The sequence below is a fragment of the Panthera pardus genome, unplaced genomic scaffold (genome assembly GCF_024362965.1).
Source record: "Panthera pardus isolate Hobbes unplaced genomic scaffold, ASM2436296v1 HiC_scaffold_12, whole genome shotgun sequence".
Classification (NCBI taxonomy): Eukaryota; Metazoa; Chordata; class Mammalia; order Carnivora; family Felidae; genus Panthera; species Panthera pardus.
The window spans coordinates 108913327-108935599 of record NW_026526677.1 but is presented as its reverse complement, the minus strand read 5'-3'; the positions used below and the strand labels follow the sequence as shown (position 1 = coordinate 108935599).

The 22273-nt window shown below is 41.2% G+C and overlaps 1 protein-coding gene across 2 annotated transcripts in view; it reads right to left on the bottom strand.

Moving 5' to 3' along the window:
- CWF19L2 (CWF19 like cell cycle control factor 2) overlaps window positions 1-22273 on the bottom strand; it is a 150242-nt gene that overhangs the window by 122467 nt on the left and 5502 nt on the right. For both annotated transcript variants that reach the window (XM_019469300.2, XM_019469301.2), the window contains exons 3-6: window positions 21218-21340; window positions 9368-9478; window positions 8521-8640; window positions 1647-1740 (exon numbers count right to left, since the gene is read on the bottom strand). In XM_019469300.2, the coding sequence (XP_019324845.2) occupies window positions 1647-1740; window positions 8521-8640; window positions 9368-9478; window positions 21218-21340 (448 nt within the window). The remainder of the gene's footprint in view (window positions 1-1646; window positions 1741-8520; window positions 8641-9367; window positions 9479-21217; window positions 21341-22273) is intronic.

Genomic DNA, 22273 nt, shown 5'->3' with positions numbered 1-22273 from the left:
CGCAATGGGCTCTGTGCTGACAACTCTGAGCCTGGAACCTGCTTCGCATTCTGTGTCTCCCTCTCTCTCTGCTCCTCCCCTGCTTGCGCGCTTTCTCTCTCTCTCTCAAAAATACATACACATTAAAAAAAGTTTTTAATTTAATTTCAACTCTGGGATCTGAACGTCTGACAGAGAGAAGCTTTCTGTCATTTTTCTTCCTTCTAAATAATACAGGAAAGGGGAGCAGTGAAAGCATATATGAAGAGGAAAGAAAAAGGCTTTCCAAAAGCTTCATATTAGGTCGTTTTTCCCCTAGCGTCTTTGATTATGCTGTTTCAACTGAAAGATACCACGTAAGGTAGAACTTTGAGTCTCCCACACTCAAGAAGTTAAGAACCTATTGACTGCAAAAAACCCAAAGATTAAGTCTGTCAATTCTAAGTTTTCCCCAGAGATGAATTTATTGACTGCCCTCTGACAAGAGTGCTGGTAAAAGCCTGGATCGTAAAATTAGCCCAACACAGTAATGGTTCAGGAAGCTAACTTACTGCCCTACGCTTTCGCTTTTAAGTGTCTAAAAAAAAAAAAAGTATCTCAAAGAGATTCCTGTGTGACTACACTTCCTATGATATAACCCAGCAGAGACATTTCTACCAGTGCTGAAAGGCAATAAAGAAAATGCTACAATTACTAATAACTTCAGCAAAACTGCTAAAGAAAAAAATACAAATGAAACTGGAAGGGGGCTCTAGGGACATCTCTACATAAAGTATAAGAAGAATTTTTATGAATGGCCACAATAAAAATAAAAGATATAACAAAAAGCAGGAACGTGTTCTGGTAAACCACTAAGATGAAAAGATAACACCCTAACTTACAATGCCACTATCTGTACACTGGGTTAATTGTATTTGAATGAACTTTTCATGGAGGTGTCAATGAACACTTAATTGGCATAAAAATACTTTTAAAATTATGGTATCAAGTGTGATTATGTGACACTTAAATATTTTGTCTCCATCTGTTGGAAAATAACAGCACTATCCAAGGTAAATAACAAGTTTTATGAATGCTGGCAAAGTAGGAATTTCTAAAGAACATATGAAATCACATCTTTAATATTTATACGTTATTTTCATAAAAGTTCAGACATACCGCTTTTTTATATTTTGTTACGGGATGTAACAACCCAAAGCATTATTATATCCTCACAAAATCATACTTTGTATTAATCCATTCAAAACAGACACTGAAATATGAAAACATTATCAAGTATAAAAATATAGATTTAATCAATTTCCTCCCCAACATATATAATTAACATAATCAATCTTTCCAGGTACTAAATTTAAACAAGGCCTCAAAAGACCGCACACATTTTATTTACTTTGTCCTATGTAATCTGAACCTTCAATAATAATCCATAGAGGCTCATAATATGAAACCACCGGATTCCACATCAGATGATCAGTAAACTTACAGTTGTTTTTCAAATACAGAAATAAGCACAGATAATTACAGACTTAAAACCACCTCACTACACAGAAACACGCGATATTTAAATAATCACATCTTCCCAATCTACCAACAAACTCTGGTCATTCCCATAGGAATACCAAGTTACAAGAAACGCCTGTGTGGCTACAACCAAAATGTAGAGATACCTTTAGTAACTGATGACACGTTACAGTCTTCTGGGGGAAGACCTGTACCACCATCTTTCCAGTATGGATTCAGTTCTCTTTCCAGCAGTCTGGACTAGAACAAAACGTTTTCAGAGGTCATAATTTTTTTAAAAAGCCGCCATAAAATACATTAATCAATAATATATGAGACTCAGTTAACAATTGTAAACCTGGACAAATAATTAAAACACTCCTAAGACACACTCTTCTGCAACTTGCAAAAATAATGCCTAAATTAACATTCGTCCAATGCTTCCAATGAACGCCTACTATGAATCAAAACCGTGGTAGATGCAGAAGATATAATAATCTGCCTAACTCGTCCCTTGCTAGATTAGGCGATAGTGAGGAATGGAGACAATTAACAAGTAACTGACAAGTGTTTTGAGGATGAGGTGCATAGTGCTATAGCCACACATTACTTAAACCCGTCTCACACTGACAAATCAAAGACTTCCTAGAGGAAGTAGTACATGCAATCTGAGACCTAAAGAGGAGCAGGGATTAGCCAAATCCTCTTTTGTGGGGGAAGAAGGCATAGAGATACTCCAGCGAGGAGTAGCAGCATATTTATAAAACCCTAGAGGAAACAGAAAACGTAACACTTCCAAGGAACTTAAAAGAATTGAGACTGTCTAAAACCTAGAAGCATAAGTGAGTAGTGATAAGACATTAGGTTGTAGAATAATCAGGGACAAGGGCCACGTGAGCCAGTTGAAACTGCTACTGGGCTCTCATAGCAGGGCGGTGGTGAATCATGGAAGTGATTGGCTTTGAATTACACAAAGAGCAAACTGGGTTCAGAGTAGAGGAAAGAGTACAGGAAAGCACGATCAGAGGCAGGAATCCAGTCAGACAACTGTGGTAATAATCAGCAAAGAGACGACAGTAGCCCTGTCGCAAACCAAGTGCCTTCCGCGTCCCAAGCACAGTGGCCAGCCCTGGGGTTGCAATGAAGAAGCCAGAGTCCTTTCCATCAAAGAAAGGACCGTCTAGAGAAAGGAGAGAGACAATTAAGCAATTCCAATACAGGAAGTGCTATGAAGGTAAAGGGTGCTATAGAACCACATACAAGGGGTACCTGACTTGACCTGAGGAGGCCAGAAAATGTTTCCCAGGACTAACAACAATTATTAGAATTAATAATAGCAACTAGATGGAGAAGAATGAAGAGAGTTCAATGTCAGTTTCTAGTAAATGAGCCAACCATATTATTGAAAACAAAAAATGGTGAATAAAACTTTTTTAAAGCTTTTAAAATACATTCATGAGTTGATAAAAAAAGTAGAGAATCTTCAAAGTACAAAATTTAAGTTCAAGGTTAACGTGGAAGGCTAGGCAAAAACATAAGAATTTGACTTCTTAGAGTAGTTTGTACCAAAAAAATAATAAAAATTAAAAAAAGATTCTGGGGGCGCCTGGGTGGCTCCGTTGGTTGGGCGTCTGACTTCAGCTCAGGTCATGGTCTCACGGTTGGTGGGTTCGAGCCCAGCAACGGGCTCTGTGCTGACAGCTCAGAGCCTGGAGCCTGCTTCTGATTCTGTGTCTCCCTCTCACTCGGCCCCTACCCCAACTCATGCTCTGTTTCTCTCTGTCTCAAAAATAAATGAACATAAAAAAAAAAAAAAAAAAAAAAAAGATTCTGTCACCTCCCTTGTTAGACTACTACAAAATCTCAAAGCATCTAAAATCAAGGTGTTTCTTCCAGTGGTCTTGTGCAGACACTCAAAGATCCACATCAAAGTCTCAAAAGAATACAAAAGCCTGACAGCATGAAGCCTGCTTAGGATATTTTGTCTCCTGCTCTCTCTGCCCCTCCCCCGCTTGCTCTCTATCTCTCTCTCAAAATAAATAAAAATAAACTTAAAAAAAAAAAAAAAAACAAGGGAGGCACCTGGGTGGCTCAGTAGGTCAAGCATCCAACTTCGGCTCAGGTCATAATCTCAACAGTTTGTGGGTTTGAGCCCCACATCGAGCTCTGTGCTGACAGCTCAGAGCCTACTTGGGATTCTCTCTCTTGTTCTCTCTGTCCCTCCTCCAGTCACACTCTCTCTTTCTCTCTCAAAACAAATAAATATTAAAAAGAAAAAACAATGAAATGCCATCTCTCACTATTAATTAGCATGACGAAAATTTACAAGTCTGACAATACAGATGCTCAGGACGGTAAAGAAACGCACACTGTCAGGGCAGCGTAAGCGACTATCTACACAAGACAGGTGAGTACCTTATAACCTGGCAACAACTCTTCTAGGTGTGCACCAAGGAGAAGTCCACACAAGGACCTTCGTCTAGCACTGTGTGTAACACTGAAAAACAGCAACCAATGCCAATGTCCACAGATAACCACAAGAAACGGACAGCTACAGAATGGCACAGTTAGATGACGAAAGACTGCACGGTGATTAGAAGGAATGAACCAAAATATGAATCAATCGCTAAAACACACTCAGGCCTTCAAGTCAAAATGGCCTATAAAGGTTCCATTCACTCATCACAACCTCCCTGCTCAGGACAAACAGAAAAGAAACATAAAATATAAAACATACTTCAGTTCAAGACAAGATAAACACCTCCATGGACCAGAAAGGTAATGCAAAGTAGAAACCCAGGCCTTACTGGGCTCTATGTGCAGGCAGAAAGCAACAGCCCTTCCTCAGTTTGTGTAAGATAATAAACACTACGAGTGCTGCAGTGAGATGGGGACGGAGCCAGCTTCAGCACACAAAGCTCAGGACTGGGGTGGGACACCTCCTGCTGGCAAAAGAAGGCTGAAAAGTGGGTATTTGTCTGTACAATGCTCTACAGACGAGGTCTACAAATAGATGCCACAGGTCTACAGCGTATAGCACAGTGCAGGCAGAGGCGGCCCAGAGGACAAAGACACAGCCTTGAGCATTTGTTTTTACTTTTTTGTGACCTTCACCCAAAGAGAGATTGTATGTGTGTGTTTATACACAGTCTGTGTGTGTGTGTGTGTGTGTCCAAAACAAAGGTTGTAGGAAACAAAATGTATATTTATTACATGTAAAACTGCTGACATTTTATATTTTAAGTGCTGACTGCAATACGTCAATTACATGACCCACTTTTGAAGAACACCAGGCTGGAACACCAAAGAAATAACATCCTCAAAAACAAGAAAAGACATAAAATCAACATGCTTCACACTGAAGCTTCCGTTCAGGACCATCATTTTAGACTCCTTCCCACTGTCTTCATGTTATCCACACTCTCATTACTAGAGTCAACATCTGATTCTAAGACAAGGGCCTTTTTTTTCCTCAAAATAAACCAAATGTTTATCACATGTTAAGAATATAATCATGTGCAGAGAACAGCACACTCAGACGGATGTGCAGATGTTTGAAAACTGGCTGTTGTCACTCAATAGTCTAGATGATCTACTTGTGCTCCCAACAGTCTGAATTGTTACCTAAACAAAAATCAGAAACTCCTACAGGTTTTAAACATCCGAACTAAATCCAAGGATTTACAGAGCAGCAAGGTAAGTTCACAGGGAAAGTAATAATAAATCTTCTATACTTTCAAATATATCAAAAAAAAAAAAAAAAGGCACTACACACAGAGTTCTCTTCTAGCTGCTAAGGAAGATATAAACAACACAGTTTCTCAAGAAGTATATAATCTCATAAGGGAAATCAGAAAAAACTACTAAATCACAGTACTTTACAGAAATCTACAAGTACTATAAAGTAAAGGAACAAAGTGCTATGGAAACATAAAGACAGAAGAGATTTATTTCAGTTAAGGGAAACAGGAAAAATTTCATAGTACATATCAAGTTAGGCCTTGAAGGATAAACAAGATGCAGACTTACAGACTTTCTAATTCACTTAGAAAGAACCAGATGAGGGATGCCTGTGTAGCTTGGTTGGTTATGCATCTGACTCTTGATCTTGCCTCAGGTATGATCTCATAGTTCATGAGATCGACTCCCACATCAGGCTCTGAGCTGACAGTGCAGAGCCTGCTTGGGATTCTCTCTCCCTCTCTCTCTCTCAAAAATAAATAAACTTAGAAAGAAAGAAACAAAGAAACAAAGGAAGGAAAGAAGGAAGGGAGGGAGGGAAGGAGGGAGGGAAGGAGGGAGGGAAGGAGGGAGGGAGGGAGGGAGGAAGGAAGAAGGAAAGAAAGAACCAAATGAATAAAAATACAGAGATAGGAATTTGCAAAGAAATATGAGGGACAGTGGTTAAACTAGCCTAGTTGAGGTACAAATTACCTAAGAGAAAGAGTCCAATCCAATGTGTCTGAACTCTATTTACAGCAGCTTTTGAGGGACAGGGTCTTTACGGGAGAAGAATAAATACAGCACCTTATTTTTTCAGCCCAGACTCTGAACAAGTTAAGAAATGCAATAAAAACATAAGGAGATAAATGACAAAAATTACCTTTATTGCTGGTGAAGGCTAAATCGGAAGAGAATTTTTCTTTCAGTAAAAACCAAACGGGCCTGTTAACTGAACCCCACAATGAGGCACTTTCCCAGGTACAATCAGCACCGAACCAACCCCACCACAACCGATTCCCCACATGGTCCCTGCAGGCAGCCTGTTCCATAAGCAGGCAAGGCTGGGCTAAGCCAAGTATGCCAGGTATATTCTTTCCAAATTCTCCGGAAGAATATTTACTGCAGAGCCTCAAGGACAGAATGAGGAAACAGGGTGACGTGAGATAACCACTAGTGGAGATTCTCCCACCCAAAAAGAAACATGAGAAATGGTGAAGACATTCCCCTCAACTCGCATCACTGAAGGCTTCTACACAGAGTAACGCCGTGACCAGAGCTGTCCTGTCAAACACTTGACCTGACATCATTGTAGGATGCGGAGTGAAAAATGAAGAGGGCACTGAAACTGCCCACGCAAGAGTAAATCAGGGCCGGAACCATAATAACATCTAACCGCGAATGGCTCTTAGTCCCAGAGGCTGTCCTCAGTTCGTCACACGCATTAACTCAGCTCCAGGAGAGAGGAGGTAAATGAGGAACGAGAGGCCAAGTCAGACATACATAAGTGGCATACCTATGTATGTAGACAGACATAAGTGACAACTCAACTCAAGCAGGAGCAGCAGGAATGAAAAACACGGTACAGAGACACAGGACAAGATGTGGGCACAGCAACAGATGCAGACTTAATTGAATCAGAGAAGTTTATAGAAGAATTTGTAAGAAAAGATTATGTTAGTGAGAAATCCTGAAGACAAACCTGAAAAGGGGGGGAGATAAGCCAGAAAAAACTATTACCATTTCATAGGAAAATGAAGATAGCTTTATGGGACAGAATTTCTAAGAATAACTGATCACTATTTCACTCTGTAAAGACAGTCAAGGGTTTACTATGTTCTGTTGTCTGATATGGAGAATAGGCCAGAATAGGATATGAACAAAACAGAAGACCACAAGCCAGGGTTGCCCCAACATGCCAAAATGTTCGTGCCCGCAAACAGCGGAGCACGATTTCAGAAGCAAGCCTGTAATGACAATGGGTACTGTCGGCTTCCAGACTTTGCAGGCTCCACTGTCCACGGGTTACCTCCCTACTGCTACGTGCACTTCCCCTTTCCTCTTTTGATACCATGACTCCAACTCCTTCAGGTCTCAAAGACAAAGATATTTTACAGAGCTCAGCCAAGATGCTCCAAAACTCCCTGGACTTCAGTGTTCCGTGTGGAGAGCTGCTTAGCTAATAAGCCATGACCACGTGCCACACCCACACTTTCAGAATTAAAATTAGACTGGACAGTGGGACGAGGGAGAAAACAACACCGATCACAGGACTCTCACCATCACTCTCACATTTTTTATTTGTCTCTCTATGATGTGTTCAAGGTAAATTCTTTTTTTTTTTAATTTTTTTTTTCAACGTTTTTTATTTATTTTTGGGACAGAGAGAGACAGAGCATGAACGGGGGAGGGGCAGAGAGAGAGGGAGACACAGAATCGGAAACAGGCTCCAGGCTCCGAGCCATCAGCCCAGAGCCTGACGCGGGGCTCGAACTCACGGACCGCGAGATCGTGACCTGGCTGAAGTCGGATGCTTAACCGACTGCGCCACCCAGGCGCCCCTTCAAGGTAAATTCTTAAGGATGAACTTCTTGTTCACTAATTCTCTCTTCAGCTGTATTCAATCTGTTGATAACTCATCTACTGAGTTTCTAATTCCAACAGTAGTGTTTTTCATTTCTACAAGTTCTTGTTGGCTCTTTCTCATATCTGCCTTCATAATAATCTTTTCCTTCTTACATTTTCCACATCTACTGGTACTGTATACCGCTATTAAATATCCCAACAGATAAAGCCTTCATGTGTCTGATTCTACTGCTCATTACCTCAGAAGCCTCTCATTCATGGACCAGCCTTGTATTTTCATGTATTTTGTGATTCCACATTATGAGCTTGTTTCTGGAAAACCCGTGGTGCCCACAGAGACACTGCGGTCCTCCAGAAAGCCCCAGGGTTCACCACTGCCAAGCACTTCAAGGCACTACCAACACAAGAGAGCTTTAAAAGAAATTCTCACCTTGAAGATTCTCAGACCACACAGGCAGCAGTGAAACCATTACAAATCCATGCCGTGAACCAAACTCAATACTCAGGCAACGATACATGCCTGGGATTTATAAATCTAGCATAGCATTCAGCTGACTTCCTACAGAAGATTCATTTCACTAGAACTTCTATCACACTTCATAGCTGTTCCCACTAATATTATTAACTACCACAGCAGAGAAAATAATACTTCACAAGGAAAACTGCATTTACCTAAATGTCTCGCTGGTTAGTAAAGGTCAACTACAAGTTACAGCATTTGAAATATTCTCTTACCTGTTCTAGCGCTTGGGTTTTCTCTCGCTCTATTTTCCTGACAGTTTCTTTTGCAGCTTTGAGTGACGATGATGACACAGTTTTAACAGACATAAAATCAACAGTCATCCACTCATCTCTCTGTTTAAAAAAAAAAAAAAAAAAAAGTCACTTCAATCTAAATTGATTAGAAGTGAAAATAAACACTTGGTAATAACAGCAGGGATTCTGGGGGCACTGAAACCTGGATCATATCCTACATTCGCCTAACTTAAAACAAGTTTTTTAGTCTCTGTATGCCTTAATCTCTCTCCTGTAAAGTGGAATAAATTCTTACCTTTTAGGACTGTTTCAAGGAGTAAACAAGATTTAAGGAGCGCAGTCCAGTGCCCGACACACAACAGGTATTCAAACACCGGCTCTTTCCACCCCTCTTCGCTGTGGCTCGATGCATTCGCACGTAGGCAGGTGAACTAGGGCCCCAAATTTGTGAACTACCCAACTCTAAATACTGCTGAGAGAAATGATGACATGGTGTGGCAAAGGGAAACTACTCAGTGGAGAAAGGTCACATACAGGTAACAGCACAGAGCTGCCAGGGCAGGAGGGCAAAGGGCCGCTTTTCTAGCAACAACTGGAAGCAGGAAACCCTCTGTGGGACTCAAACAGAGGGAAGTACTCACTTTCTCACAGAAGAAGAATGGAAGTCTAAAGACTAAGCAAACAGTACCACTGCCAGAATTATTTGTAAAAGTATACTGTTTTCACAGTCTCATTTTTCTCCCGAAGCAATTTGATCCATCTGTCATTTTAGCATCCATCTATTTTTAGAAGTCCATACTTCTTTCTTTAAAATCGGGTGACTTACCTGGACAACTTGGTTGCCTTCCCTTTCCGTATTTTCACCTTTCGCTTTCCAGGCCTTCTCCCTGCCAGGAGCCTGGGGCGGGACAGCCTCAACCCACTCGTCTTCAGAGCTCTAGGAACAGGCGGCATAGAAGAGAAGTTCTCAAACGTGCACACTTCCACGTAAAAATTCTGTGCTGTTGTTAAATGGTAAATTCTTCAGTCTCCTAGAGAAAATTCTTAGAGTATACTTCCCCTTGAAAAAGCTACACTGAAAATCTGAACAAAGAACCTGTAAACCCACTCTTTTGGGACAAGCCCATGAAACACCAAGACTGTTTTCCTGCCAGGGGAAAGCAAAAACAAAAGATCAGAAGTGACAGCAGAGAACTCACTTCAACACAGAGCTGTGGTTCCTACCAACATTAAGTGATATCGACATCTTTGTTTAACTACAACAAGGGAAACAACACCCAAGTAAATGACTCTGCCTCTAAGTTTCGAGTTTTTGGATTTCCCTGGGTTTAAAAATGCAGAGATCGCAGTGAACAGCCAGACTGGTAAGGCACTTTGTTAATGTGTTTAAATACCAGATTATTAAATCAGCTAGGAAGTATTTAGCCAACATCCCCTATGTGCTCAGCATTATGCCAAGTTCTGGATTTTGTTTTCCACAAATACATCAATCAACTCCTTCTATGTTAAGTACTGTAATAAGTACGTTCACATATGTTCTCAAGCTGACTCCTTAAAACAACCCTACATAAAATACTATTTGGTTTTACAAATAAGAAAAAGCTTCCCCAAATTAGGTAACTTGCCCAAGTTCCACGGTATCCAAGCAGGAGAACCAGAATAGAAACCTAGATGTGTCTGGCTCTAAAATCTCTTTGGAGCTGTACAATGGAAGTGTAGGAAAGACCCTAGAAATCACCTAGCACACAACACTTGCTAATGTCCCACAGAGAAACCTGGAGGCCAAGGGAAGCAAAGGTGGGTCTCCTGAATGAGAACAATATTTTTTCATTCCACAAAGTTCTTTTTTTTTTTTTTAATGTTTATTTATTTTTGAGAGAGAGAGACAGAGCATGAGCAGGGGAGAGGCAGAGAGAGAGGGGGACACAGAATCTGAAGCAGGCTCCAGGCTCTGAGCTGTCAGCACAGAGCCCGATGCGGGGCTCAAACTCACAGACCGCGATATCATGACCTGAGCCGAAGTCAGATGCTCAACTGACTGAGCCACCCAGGTGCACCCCTATCTACACAAAGTTCTTGATAATTACCTAACCAGAGAACAAACATATGTCTGGTAAAAGGTATAATCTACTCAGAGAAAACATATTTGTCTCTGGCATCTCAAGTGCCAGCTGTTTCCCAATACAAAGCAGACTTCATTCATTCATTCATTCAGACCTTGATTTGGACTTACAGAAACATTAGAGCTACTTACTGACATATATAGTTAAAACTTTTTAAGATAACCACTATGAACATATTTCTGGTCTAGTCATATTTACATTGTCAAACCAACTTAGAAAGGAGTGCATTTGTCGTAATGAGCACAGGGTGCTGTATGGAAGTGTTGAATCACTATATTGTACACCTGAAACTAACAGAACACTGTATGTTAACTAACTGAAGTTTAAATAAAAACTTTTTAAAAAGATCAATTTAGCAGCCTGGTTCCTACCACTTGCTGTTACCCACTGAAAGGAAGTTTATAATCTGAAAGCACATCCCTCGGGTGCCAATTTGCTAACATCAAGCTAAAAAAAAAAAAAAAAATGTTTACATTAGCTTTCCACAGGATTCTGTTAAAGGCCTTCCTTTAAAAAAAAAAAAAAAAAATAGGGATGCCTGGGTGGCTCAGTCAGTTAAGTGTCTGACTTCAGCTCAGGTCATGATCTCGCAGTTTGTGAGTTCGAGCCCCGCGTCGGGCTCTGTGCTGACAGCTGGGAGCCTGGAGCCTGCTTTGGATTCTGTGTCTCCCTCTCACTCTGCCCCTCCCCCGTTCACACTCTGTCTCTCTCTTTCTCAAAAATAAATACATGTTAGGAAAAAAAAATTTTTTTAAATAAAAAAATATATATAATTTATTGTCAAATTGGTTTCCATACAACACCCAGTGCTCATCCCTACAGGTGCCTTCCTCAATGCCCATCACCCACTTTCCCCTCTCCCCCACCCCCAACAACCCTCAGTTTGTTCTCTGTATGTAAGAGTCTTATGATTTGCCTCCCTCCCTCTCTGTTTGCAACTATTTCTCCCCCTTCTCTTCCCCTGTGGTCTTCTGTTCAATTTCTCAAGATCCACATATGAGTGAAAACATATGGTATCTGTCTTTCTCTGCCTGACTTACTTCACTCAGCTTAATACCCTCCAGTTCCATCCACGTTGCTGCAAATGGCCAGATTTCATTCTTTCTCATTGCCAAGTAGTATTCCATTGTATATATAAACCACAACTTACTTATCCATTCATCAGTTGATGGACATTTAGGCCTTCCTTTTAAGATTTATATTTTTAAGTAATCTCTGCACTCAGTGTGGGGATCGAACTTACAACCCCGAGATCAAGAGTCACGCACTCCAGCGGCTAAGCCAGCCTGGCGCCCCTCGAAGGCCCTCCTCTAAAACCACAGATTTTCTGCATCCTACTAGCTGCTAACCAATCACCTGCGAGTCAGTGATCAGAGCCACCAGCTGCTTCACCACAGCTGCAACCGGTGGCCACTCCATATCATGACCTACAACTTCAGTTGAGCTAGCCTCTCATTCACAACCAGTATTCCTCTTACTGGCCCCTGGTCAGTTCTCCCTTTCATTCCCCTGGCTCACTCCCCTTTGAAGATGTATCACTCTTACATTTACTTGTGTAACTATCTGATTGATGTCTCACTCTCCCACTGGGCAGTAAGTTCTAGGAAGACAAAAACCGCTTCTGCTCTCACCTAGCTCGTATCCCCAAGGACATAGTTTAACACCTTAGCAGAGAGGTGATGCTTATTATATTCTTCAACATCTTCCTCAAGTTTTCTATCAAACCCCATTCACCACATACTCAGCTAGTGGATCTCTCCTCCTCCTTGACCAAGCAAAATGATGCCACCTTAACTTCCTACCCAACCCCCAACAAAATTATGTACACTTGTGCGTCTCCTTTCCTCCTGTTAATTCTTCCTATTCAAGGCAGGTGCTCCTCCAAAGATCTCGGTCCCAACCATTCCTGTTCCTCCAGGACAATGCACCATCAATTATCTCCTTCTCTTGTAGCCTGGTCTACAAGAAGCACTCTATTGGCCTAGAAATATGCTCAAGCATTTTCCATCCTGTGTGTGTGTGTGTGTGTGTGTGTGTGTGTGCGTGCGTGCGTGCATGTGTGTGGGTATGTGTGTGTAAATGAGTGAAGAACAGGAACCTCTGTTGACCTTATGTCTCCCCCTGGCAGCAATTTATCTTCCAACTTTCACTCTAAGCCAAAATTTTCAAAGAGTAGTCTGTAGCCACTGCCTTCACATCCCCACAAAACTCTACGATATGGCTAAGGTTCTCACTAATCTGCTGAAATTTCTTCAAAGGTCACCACCGGCTGCCACTTTGTCCAATGCAGCAGAACGTTTCTGAATACAACTCTTGATAACTCAATTTCCTTGATTTCCAGGACCTTTCCCAGTTCTGCTTCCATTCTTGCTTTCTTCTCCATTTCCCTTATGCATTTTTCCTCCTTTGCTCAGCCCCTAAATATCAATGCTGTGTGGGGTTCCTTTCATGGCACACTAATTTTTTAATCTCTAAACATTCCCCTTTGGCCATTAAATCCACTCTCATGCCTTGAACTACCATCAATTGTGCTGATATCTTTCAAATTGGTCTACCCAAAGTGTCGGTGATTTAACCAACTACCTACCATATTTGGATACCATGCTGAACTCAATAAACACAAAACATACACCCATCGTCTTCTTCCACAAAACCTGTTCCTCCTCCTGAATTGCTGAACTAAATCACCTGGTACCACCAACCACCCACTTAACCAAGTCAACAATCTTAGGATCAACTTTGCCCCTCCCATCAAACCCTACTATTTTCATTTCCAAAATATTTTCTCAAATACATCATCCAGTGAACACCACATGCCTACCATGGGACCTCACTTCCACCCCTGGCCATAACTGATTGGTTCAAAGGTAGGATTCTGACCCAATTGATATCAATCTGAGTTACTCTCCAGGAATTTGAAATCAAAACGAAATGGGGCTGCTCTAAACTAAAGAGAACTGGAAATGCATTGGCAGAAGCCATTTTTGCCATGAGGATAGAATTCAGCAAAAAACTGATCTGTTACCAAGAAAAAAAGTGAACTGGGAGAAAAACAAAAATGGAAGATGGCAAGACAACTCATAAAAGCATTACAACTCTAGTTCCAGCCATTCCTGAAGGCCAGCTTCATTCCCACACCTAGAGGTACTACGAGACTTTTGTACTCTAATAACAAATTGCCCCCCTGGGGTGCCTGAGTGGCTCAGTTGGTTAAGCGTCCAACTTCGGCTCGGGTCATCATCTTGGGGTCTGTGAGTTCAAGCCCCTGCATCAGGCTCTGTGCTGGCAGCTCAGAGCCTGGAGCCTGCTTCAGATTCTGTGTGTCCCTCTCTCTCTGCCCCTGCCCCGCTCGCTCTCTCTCTCTCAAAAACAAATAAATATTTTTAAAAATTAAAAAAAAATAACATAAAGTGTCCCCCCCCTTTTCTGGATAAGCCAATTTGTTTTATCTCTATTGCCTGCAACCAAAAGCCCCAACTAATACACACCTCTCCTGTCCATCCTTGAAGCATCCTAGGTCAGATCTTATCTCACACCCAGACAACTGCAATAACCTGGACGCCGGTCCTTCCTTCTCCAATCTCCACCCTACACACATTGGAGAAACAGAAAGGGCACATATGACCCCTTCTATGGCTCCCTGTGACAAAGCTCCTCTTCTTTCTTACCAACGGAAGCCAATCTCATTGGGAGACCTACCGTGCCTCCCTTGCTGGAAAGCAAAGCCCTACAGTCAAGTGTCCAATGACACTGAAATGAAGGTATTATGTGGGACTTTCTGGAAGACAAATTATGAAAGAGAGGGTCCCCTTTCTTGTTACCTAGATGAAGAGGTAATGCTATAAAGATGAGGGACGGGCAAAACAGAAGAAGCCTTAGTCTCGGAAGACCACACGAGTCCCAGACTGCCTACCTGATTCTTTCATGAGAGAGAAAAGTTAACTATCTTGTTTAACCTATGGCTACTCTGAGATTTTCTGGTAAATGCAAATGAACCTAATTAGAGGACACACTTCCTACTGAATAGCGCCAGAGCTCTTGGTTTACAGGCCCTATCAACTCTTCCATTTTCATCACCATCCACTCCCCCCTTGTTTTGTAACCTAGTGCTATCATATTGTTCGTAGTTCTATTTACTTACATATACACATACACACATACACCATGTTATCTCACTTCCAGGCCTTTGCTCTCACAATTCCTTGTGCATGAAATGCCAATAACCTTCTGTGCCTGGCTAATTCTTAGTCATTATTCAGGTCTCAACTCAAATATTATCTCCCCAACAAGTCTGCAGATGAAATCCTCTTTCCCTTAATACATTGTTCTGTCTTGGCATCAGGAGACTGCATATTGAAATTATGTATCTATTTATCTAGCTACAAAATGAGTTCTCCAAAGGCCTGAAAAAAAAACTATTTTTACATTCCGTGTGTCTATACCAGTGTCTGACAGAGTTGGCATGCAATAAAGGTGTACCTAAAATTAACTAAATCCTCTTTTCCTACCCTTCCAATAGCCCTAATCAGAAACATTAATCGGCAGGCAGCATTCAAGCATTAAATACCAGGCACTGAAGGAAAGAAGCATCAATGATACACTTAGTATTCTTGTTATTTGTTTACAGAACGGTGATACCTGCACCATTGTGTACAAAGCGCCTGCCTTCATTCCCTGTCTGTTAACTTTGTTTCTCACTTTCACCATTGCACAGTCAGCTCGCTACTTCAGCATGGCTGCTATTTCCCTCTCCCCAATATGCTATGACCTCAGTCCTTCTGCGGATTTCAGTTTTTCAATCCTCCATTTTACCTTGAAGAACTCCTACACCATCAAGCTTAATGTGCTTGACCTAACAGAGCTCCCAGAACTCTTGTTCTCATATGCAGCCTTTATAATAACCATACCCCTGATCCTATCAGCCAAAATCTCTAAGATGGAACCCAGACAGCAAAGTGCTACCAGTAAAAATCAAAGGAACTTAAGGACTTCTGCCTCTGGCCGTGACAAAATAAATGGCATCAAAATAGAAATACACAGAAATAGAAATAATAATGGAAAATGTTTGAAGCTCTATTCGGAACACTGAATCTCAGTAATACCAGGCCGTGATCCCTGAAAAGGGAAACAAATGAGGTGAATGTTACCATTACTATCTCCACAGCTTTTTGCCTCAAAGCACTTTCCAGACCAAGGCACAAGAAAGGGTTGACTCAAGCTGAATATGACAATCTTACTGAGCTAAGGAAACAGAATTTGTGTTAGATGATTTTGCCTAACTATTGGCTAATGTTAAGCGCTGTGAGCACATTTAAGGTGGGCTAGACTTAACCGTAACAATCAGTAGGTTAGGTGTATAGAGTGCATTTTTGACTTACGATATTTTTAATTTACAGTGGGTTTGTTGGGACATAACCCAACTGTAAGTCAAGAAAGATCTATAATTACATTAAACGTAAATGATCTAAACCACTGTTATCCAATAGAATTTTTCTATACTACACTGCCCAATACAGTGGGCATAACCTAGCCATAAGTGATAACTAAATACTTAAAATATTTGGCACAACACCTGGGTGGCTCAGTTGGTTAAGCGTCGGACTTCGGCTCAGGTCATGATCTCACAGTTCATGAGTTCAAGCCCCACCTCGGGCTCTGTGCTGATAGTTCAGAGCCTGGAGCCTGCTTCGGATTCTGTGTCTCCCTCTCTCCCTGTCCCTCCCCTGCTCGCATTCTCTCTCTCTTTCTCAGAAATAAATAAACATTAAAAAAATTTTACAAAAAATATTTGGCAAATGAGAATGAAGAAATGAATTTTCAATTTAATATTACTTTAATGAATTTTAATTAAAATTTTAAAAACCACATATGGCTACTATATTAGATAGTGCAGAAAAGCCTCTAATTAAAAAGGAAGAAATTGATAGGTTAGATAAAAAAGCAAGACCCAAATATACACTGTCTACAAGAATACTTTCAATAAAAACAAAAGAAATTAAAAATAAAGGAATAAAAAATGAAAAAACAAATAACAAAACTGAAGTTTATTAACATGAAACAAAGTTACCTACAACAAAAGTATTACTAGAGATAAAAAGAAACATTTCACAAAAATATAATGGCCAGTTCATCTGAAAGATACAACAATCCGAAATGTGTACATACTTAGTAAACTTCAAAATACATAAGACAAAAACTGACAAAACTGAAGGAGAAATAGACAAAAATCTACTACAGTTAGAGATTTTAATACTGCTCTCTCAATAACTGACAGAAGAGGGGCGCCTGGGTGGCTCAGTCGGTTAAGCGTCCGACTTCGGCTCAGGTCACGATCTCGCGGTCCGTGAGTTCGAGCCCCGCGTCAGGCTCTGTGCTGACAGCTCAGAGCCTGGAGCCTGTTTCAGATTCTGTGTCTCCCTCTCTCTGACCCTCCCCCGTTCATGCTCTGTCTCACTCTATCTCAAAAATAAATAAACTTTAAAAAAAATTTTTTTAAAAAAATAACTGACAGAAGAGAAAAATCAAAAATCAATAAAAATATAAAATACTTAACACTATTAATCAACTTTCCCAAACTGGCATTTATAGAATACTACACCTACCAACAGCTGAATTCACACTTGTTTCAAATACACATGGAATTTTCATCAAGATAGATCAGAGGCTGGGCCCAAAAATAAGTCAGAGTAATTGTTTTTTTCCAAAGTCCAAGATTCAAAGGATACTTATTGTTAGCCTACACATGAGGGTTTTTTTCTCTTTCTTTTTTGAGTACAGTTGACCTACCATGTTACATTAGTCTCAGATGTGCAACTTAGTGATTTGACAAGTTTATACATTATGCTGTGCTCACCACAATGTAGCTACCATCTGCCCCGTTACATTGCTTTTACATCACTGCCTGTATTCCTTATGCTCTGCTTTTGATTCCCGTGACTTACTCATTCCTTAACTGGAGGCCTGTACCTCCCTCTTCTAGTCACCCATTTTACCCAACCCCCCTACACCCCTCCCCTCTGGCAACTATCAGTTTGGTCTTCATATTTACAGTTCTTATTCTTTTTGTGTATTGATTCATCTTTTTCAGGTTCCATTTATGATAGAACCATATGGTATTTGTCTCTCTCAGTCGGACTTATTTCACTTACTGTAATACCCTCCAGGTCCTTCCATGTTGTCTCAAATGGCACAATCTCATCCTTTTTTAAGGCTGTGTAATATTCCTGTGTGTGTGTGTGTGTGTGTGTGTGTGTGTACCACATCTTCCTTATCCATTCATCCGCTGATGGACACTTGGGCTGCTTCCAAATCTTAGCTGTTGTTAATAATGCTGCAGTAAACATAGTGGTACATGTATCTTTTCAAGTTAGTGTTTTCATTTTCCCTGGGTAAATACCCAATAGTGGAATCACTGGATAATCACTATGCAATCCCCTTGTCTCTGTTGTAGTCTTTGTTTTAATGTCTATTTTATCGGATATAAATATTTCTACCCCAGTCTACTTTCCACTTCCATTTGCGTGGTGAATCTTTAGGTCTGAGGTGAGTCTCTTGCAGATGGCTCTTGGTATTTTATCCACTTCACCACTCTGTCTTTTGATTGGAGCATTTAGGCCATTTACTTTTAAAGTAATTATTGACGGGGGCGCCTGGGTGGCTCAGTCGGTTGAGCGCCGACTTCGGCTCAGGTCACGATCTCGCGGTCCGTGAGTTCGAGCCCCGCATCGGGCCCCTGTGCTGGCAGCTCAGAGCCCGGAGCCTGTTTCGATTCTGTGTCTCCCTCTCTCTGACCCTCCCCCATTCATGCTCTGTCTCTCTCTGTCTCAAAAATAAATAAACGTTAAAAAAAAAAATTTAAAAAATAAATAAATAAATAAATAAATAAATAAATATTAAAAAAATAAAGTAATTATTGACGGATATGTACTTATGGCCATTTTTAAAATTTGTTTTCTATTGTTTTCATAGTTCTTTCCTTTCTTCTCTTGCTCTTTCTTTGTGATCAAATGATTATTTACAGTCTTTTGTTTGGCTTTCTTTCTCTTCACTTTTTGAGTCTATCATAGGTTTCAGGTTTGTGGTTAGCATGAGGTTCATACATAACATCCTAAGTAAACAGCTGTCTATATTAATTTGATGGTCATCTAAGCTCAAACATTTTCTTAAAAAAAAATCTTTTTCTCCTTCTCTTCCCTTTTTACTCCCTTCCCCACATTTTATGTACGTGTTGTCCTATTTTACATCTTTTTATTCATATTAATCTTATGTCTAAGTATGGCCATTTCTTTTCCACTTAAAGAAGTCCCCTTGGGGCACCTGGGTGGCTCAGTCGTTGGGCTGCTGACTCCAGCTCAGGTCATGATCTCACGGTTTGTGAGTTCAAGTCCCACATCAGGCTCTGTGCTGATAGCTCAGAGCCTGGAGCCTGCTTTGGATTCTGTGTCTCTGTCTCTCTGCCTCTTCCCCACTCATTCTCTCTCTCACTCTCTCTCTCTCAAAAATAAATAAACATTAAAAAAAAAAAAGAAGTCCCCTTAACATTTCTGGTAAGGCTGGTTTAGTAGTGATAAACTCCTCTATCTTTTGTTTGTCTAGGAAACTCTTCATCTCTCCTTCAAATCTGAATGAAAACCTTGCCAGGGAGAATGTTGTTGGTTGTAGGCATTTTCCTTTCAGCACTTTGACTATGTCATGCCACTCCCTCCTGGCCTGCAAAGTTTCTGAGGAAAAATCAGCTGATAGATAGCCTTATAGGTTTTACCCTGGTAGGTAACTTTTTGTTTCTCTCTTGATGTTTTTAAGATTCTCTTTTTATCTTTAACCTTTGACACTTTAATTATTTGGTGCCATGGTGTAGACACCATCTTGTGTTCATCTTGTTTGGAACTCTCTGTGCTTTCACTGACCTTTCACTCAAACAACTCTCTCCAAGGTATAGTTATACAACTTATTATATATGTAAAAGTGTACACATTGTATGTTGCAACAAAAAGACTTATCTACTGAGCTGACCATTAAATGACGAGGGGATTATGGGTGCTGATTCCCCACATAGTCAAAAATCCACATACAACTTTGACTCCCCAAAAATGTAACTACCAATAGCCTATGGGTGCACTTGAAGACTTACCGATAACATAATCAGCAAACATGTATTTTGTATGTTATATGAATTATGCACCTATTCGTACAATAAAGTAAGTTAGAGAAAAGGAAATCATAAGGAAGAAAAAATAGAGTACTGTACTATATTTATCTAAAACACATCTGCTTGTAAGCGGATGCACAAAGTTCAAGCCCATGCTGTTCAAGGGACAACTGTATTTCTAGGGAAGAACAAAGAGAAATAACAGGCAGTGTGCCTCTAAAAGGAAGCAAGCACCCTGAGTCAAATTATTAAATGTTTACTCCGCCTGCCAGATCCATCCCCATGGGACAGGGATGCCGAACCTGTGATCTCTGCCTAAACCCCAGGGAGTTTCATAAATCCCACTGAAATAAACAACTTTAAATACAAACTTCTTTTCACAAAGATGATCACTCACTTCATTCAGTTTCTCAACAGGACCAGCAACTCAACACAGAGCTGTGGAAACACTGTTTCTACCTTCTTTCTGCTCTAAGACTTTCCAACTCACTTCGTCCTGAATTATATTTAACAAATTTTTTTCTGTAAAACCTAAATATTCCTACCACTACAAAATATGCTGGCAACCTGACCAAAGTATCCAGCTGTGGATAAAGTATCCACTGTGAATCAATAAACTGCATTCTCACATAAGACAGGCTTCCACGAGCCATTTATCATCTCAGGGGTACCGCCACACGCTCAGTTTCTGAAACGGCAAGAGGGCTACACTTGAGAATTTGGTGATTCACCTGCACATACAACCCTCTGAAGATCAGACCTAGAAAACCAAACTATCCCTCAACATCTATAGCCCATAGCTCTCTAAGCACCATGTACCTCTTTCTTCCTGAAAATACTCATGAGAGGCTTTCCCTTCCTCTGTGAGTCCTCTCATCCCAGAACTGGCTAGAGACACAGTGGGGCCACATCCTTGTGACCATGAAGATAAATATATTACCATGTCCTATTTTAAAGAATTGTTAATTCCTACTAAAAAAAATAAACAAGAGTAGTAGACTCACAAATGTCTTAAAACTCTTTTCTCTCATGTGTACACAACTGCTCTTTCCCTGCAGCTCCTTCCACTTTCCAGCTACTTCTACTGAACAGCCTTTACTCCTGCCTGGCTCTACAGTGTTGTGCCCCCCTTTTTCTTCAGTGTCCCTGGACAATTCATCTATTCTCATGGCTTCACAGAGCAATGACTCCCAAATTCTAACTCCATCCTCCTACCTTTCTCTGTAACCTAAGATCCATGTTTCCAGCATTTCCTGGACATCTCCAAGTCGATGTTTCCCAGGCGTTTTCATACCCTAATTAGTCATATTTTTTCAGTTCTCATATATTTTAAGTTCCTAAACATCATTCCTTCAAATACAATTTTCTCAAGCAGCTGCTTTGGCTGGCTTTAATACATACTTACTGATGAACTATCAGTTGACTCCTTGCTTTTTTCATACTTCTGTTTCTTACTCTTTTTTTTCTTCTCTTTCTTTACTTTTTTTGAGTGCTTGTCTTTTTTCTTCTTTTTCTTCACAGAGTGTTCCTGTAAATAATCATTTTAAAGAGGTGAGAAAGGAATTTAGTTTTATCTTACTTTAAAACAAGCTTTTGAAAAATCACCCAGTAGAGGAGGGGCCAACACGGCGGAGAAGTAGGGGGATCCCAAGTTCCCTCGTCTATCAAACAAAGCAGCGTTGAAGCTAAAGGACTGTGAATTCTGAGAGTCCGGGAGGAAAAGAGACAGTTGCTTCCAGGGACCCACAGGGACACCCTGACGGGCCGTAAGTGCGTGATTCTGAACTGGGAGAGATAAAACAAAAGGAGGGGAGGGATCCCCTTCTGCAGAGACACAAAGGGAAGAGAAAGTGCAGCTGGGGAAGCATAGCACTGTATCTGGACAAGAGAAAAACCTCAAACCAGGACGGAGAAAAAGCCCATCTCTAACTGCAGGCCTTGCTCCAGACTGGGCCAGCTGTCTGGATCACGCGACTGGGCAGGAGGGGAGCCAGCCCCAGGCTCGGGGACTAGGTCGCGGGTGCAGTCCGCAGTAGGAGACAGCGATCCCCTCCCTGGAGTGCTGCAGGAGAGGACGAAGCCTGCTGTGCCCGCCAGTCGGGGACCACATATCTGGCGGCGTGGAGCGGTGCTTCCCCAGTACCCAGGCAGACGGAGCGGGAGTTTGAGTCCCAGCCAAGCCCCAGGCATGGGAGTCGGTGGAGCAGGACAAACCGCCTCGTCTGCGTCCTCATTTGTGTCCGTGGCACAGTGAGGACGGCTGGAACAGAGTGGTTTGGGACACTCAGTCACAGGAGGAGAGACTGGGTGTCGCTATTTTTCTCCCCACCACCACCAAGGGGAGACTTTCTCTCCAAGGGGAGAAATACAAATCAAAGCCTCACACCGGTCAGAGTGGCTAAGAGGAACAACTCAGGAAACAACAGGTGTTGGCAAGGATGTGGAGAAAGAGGAACCCTCT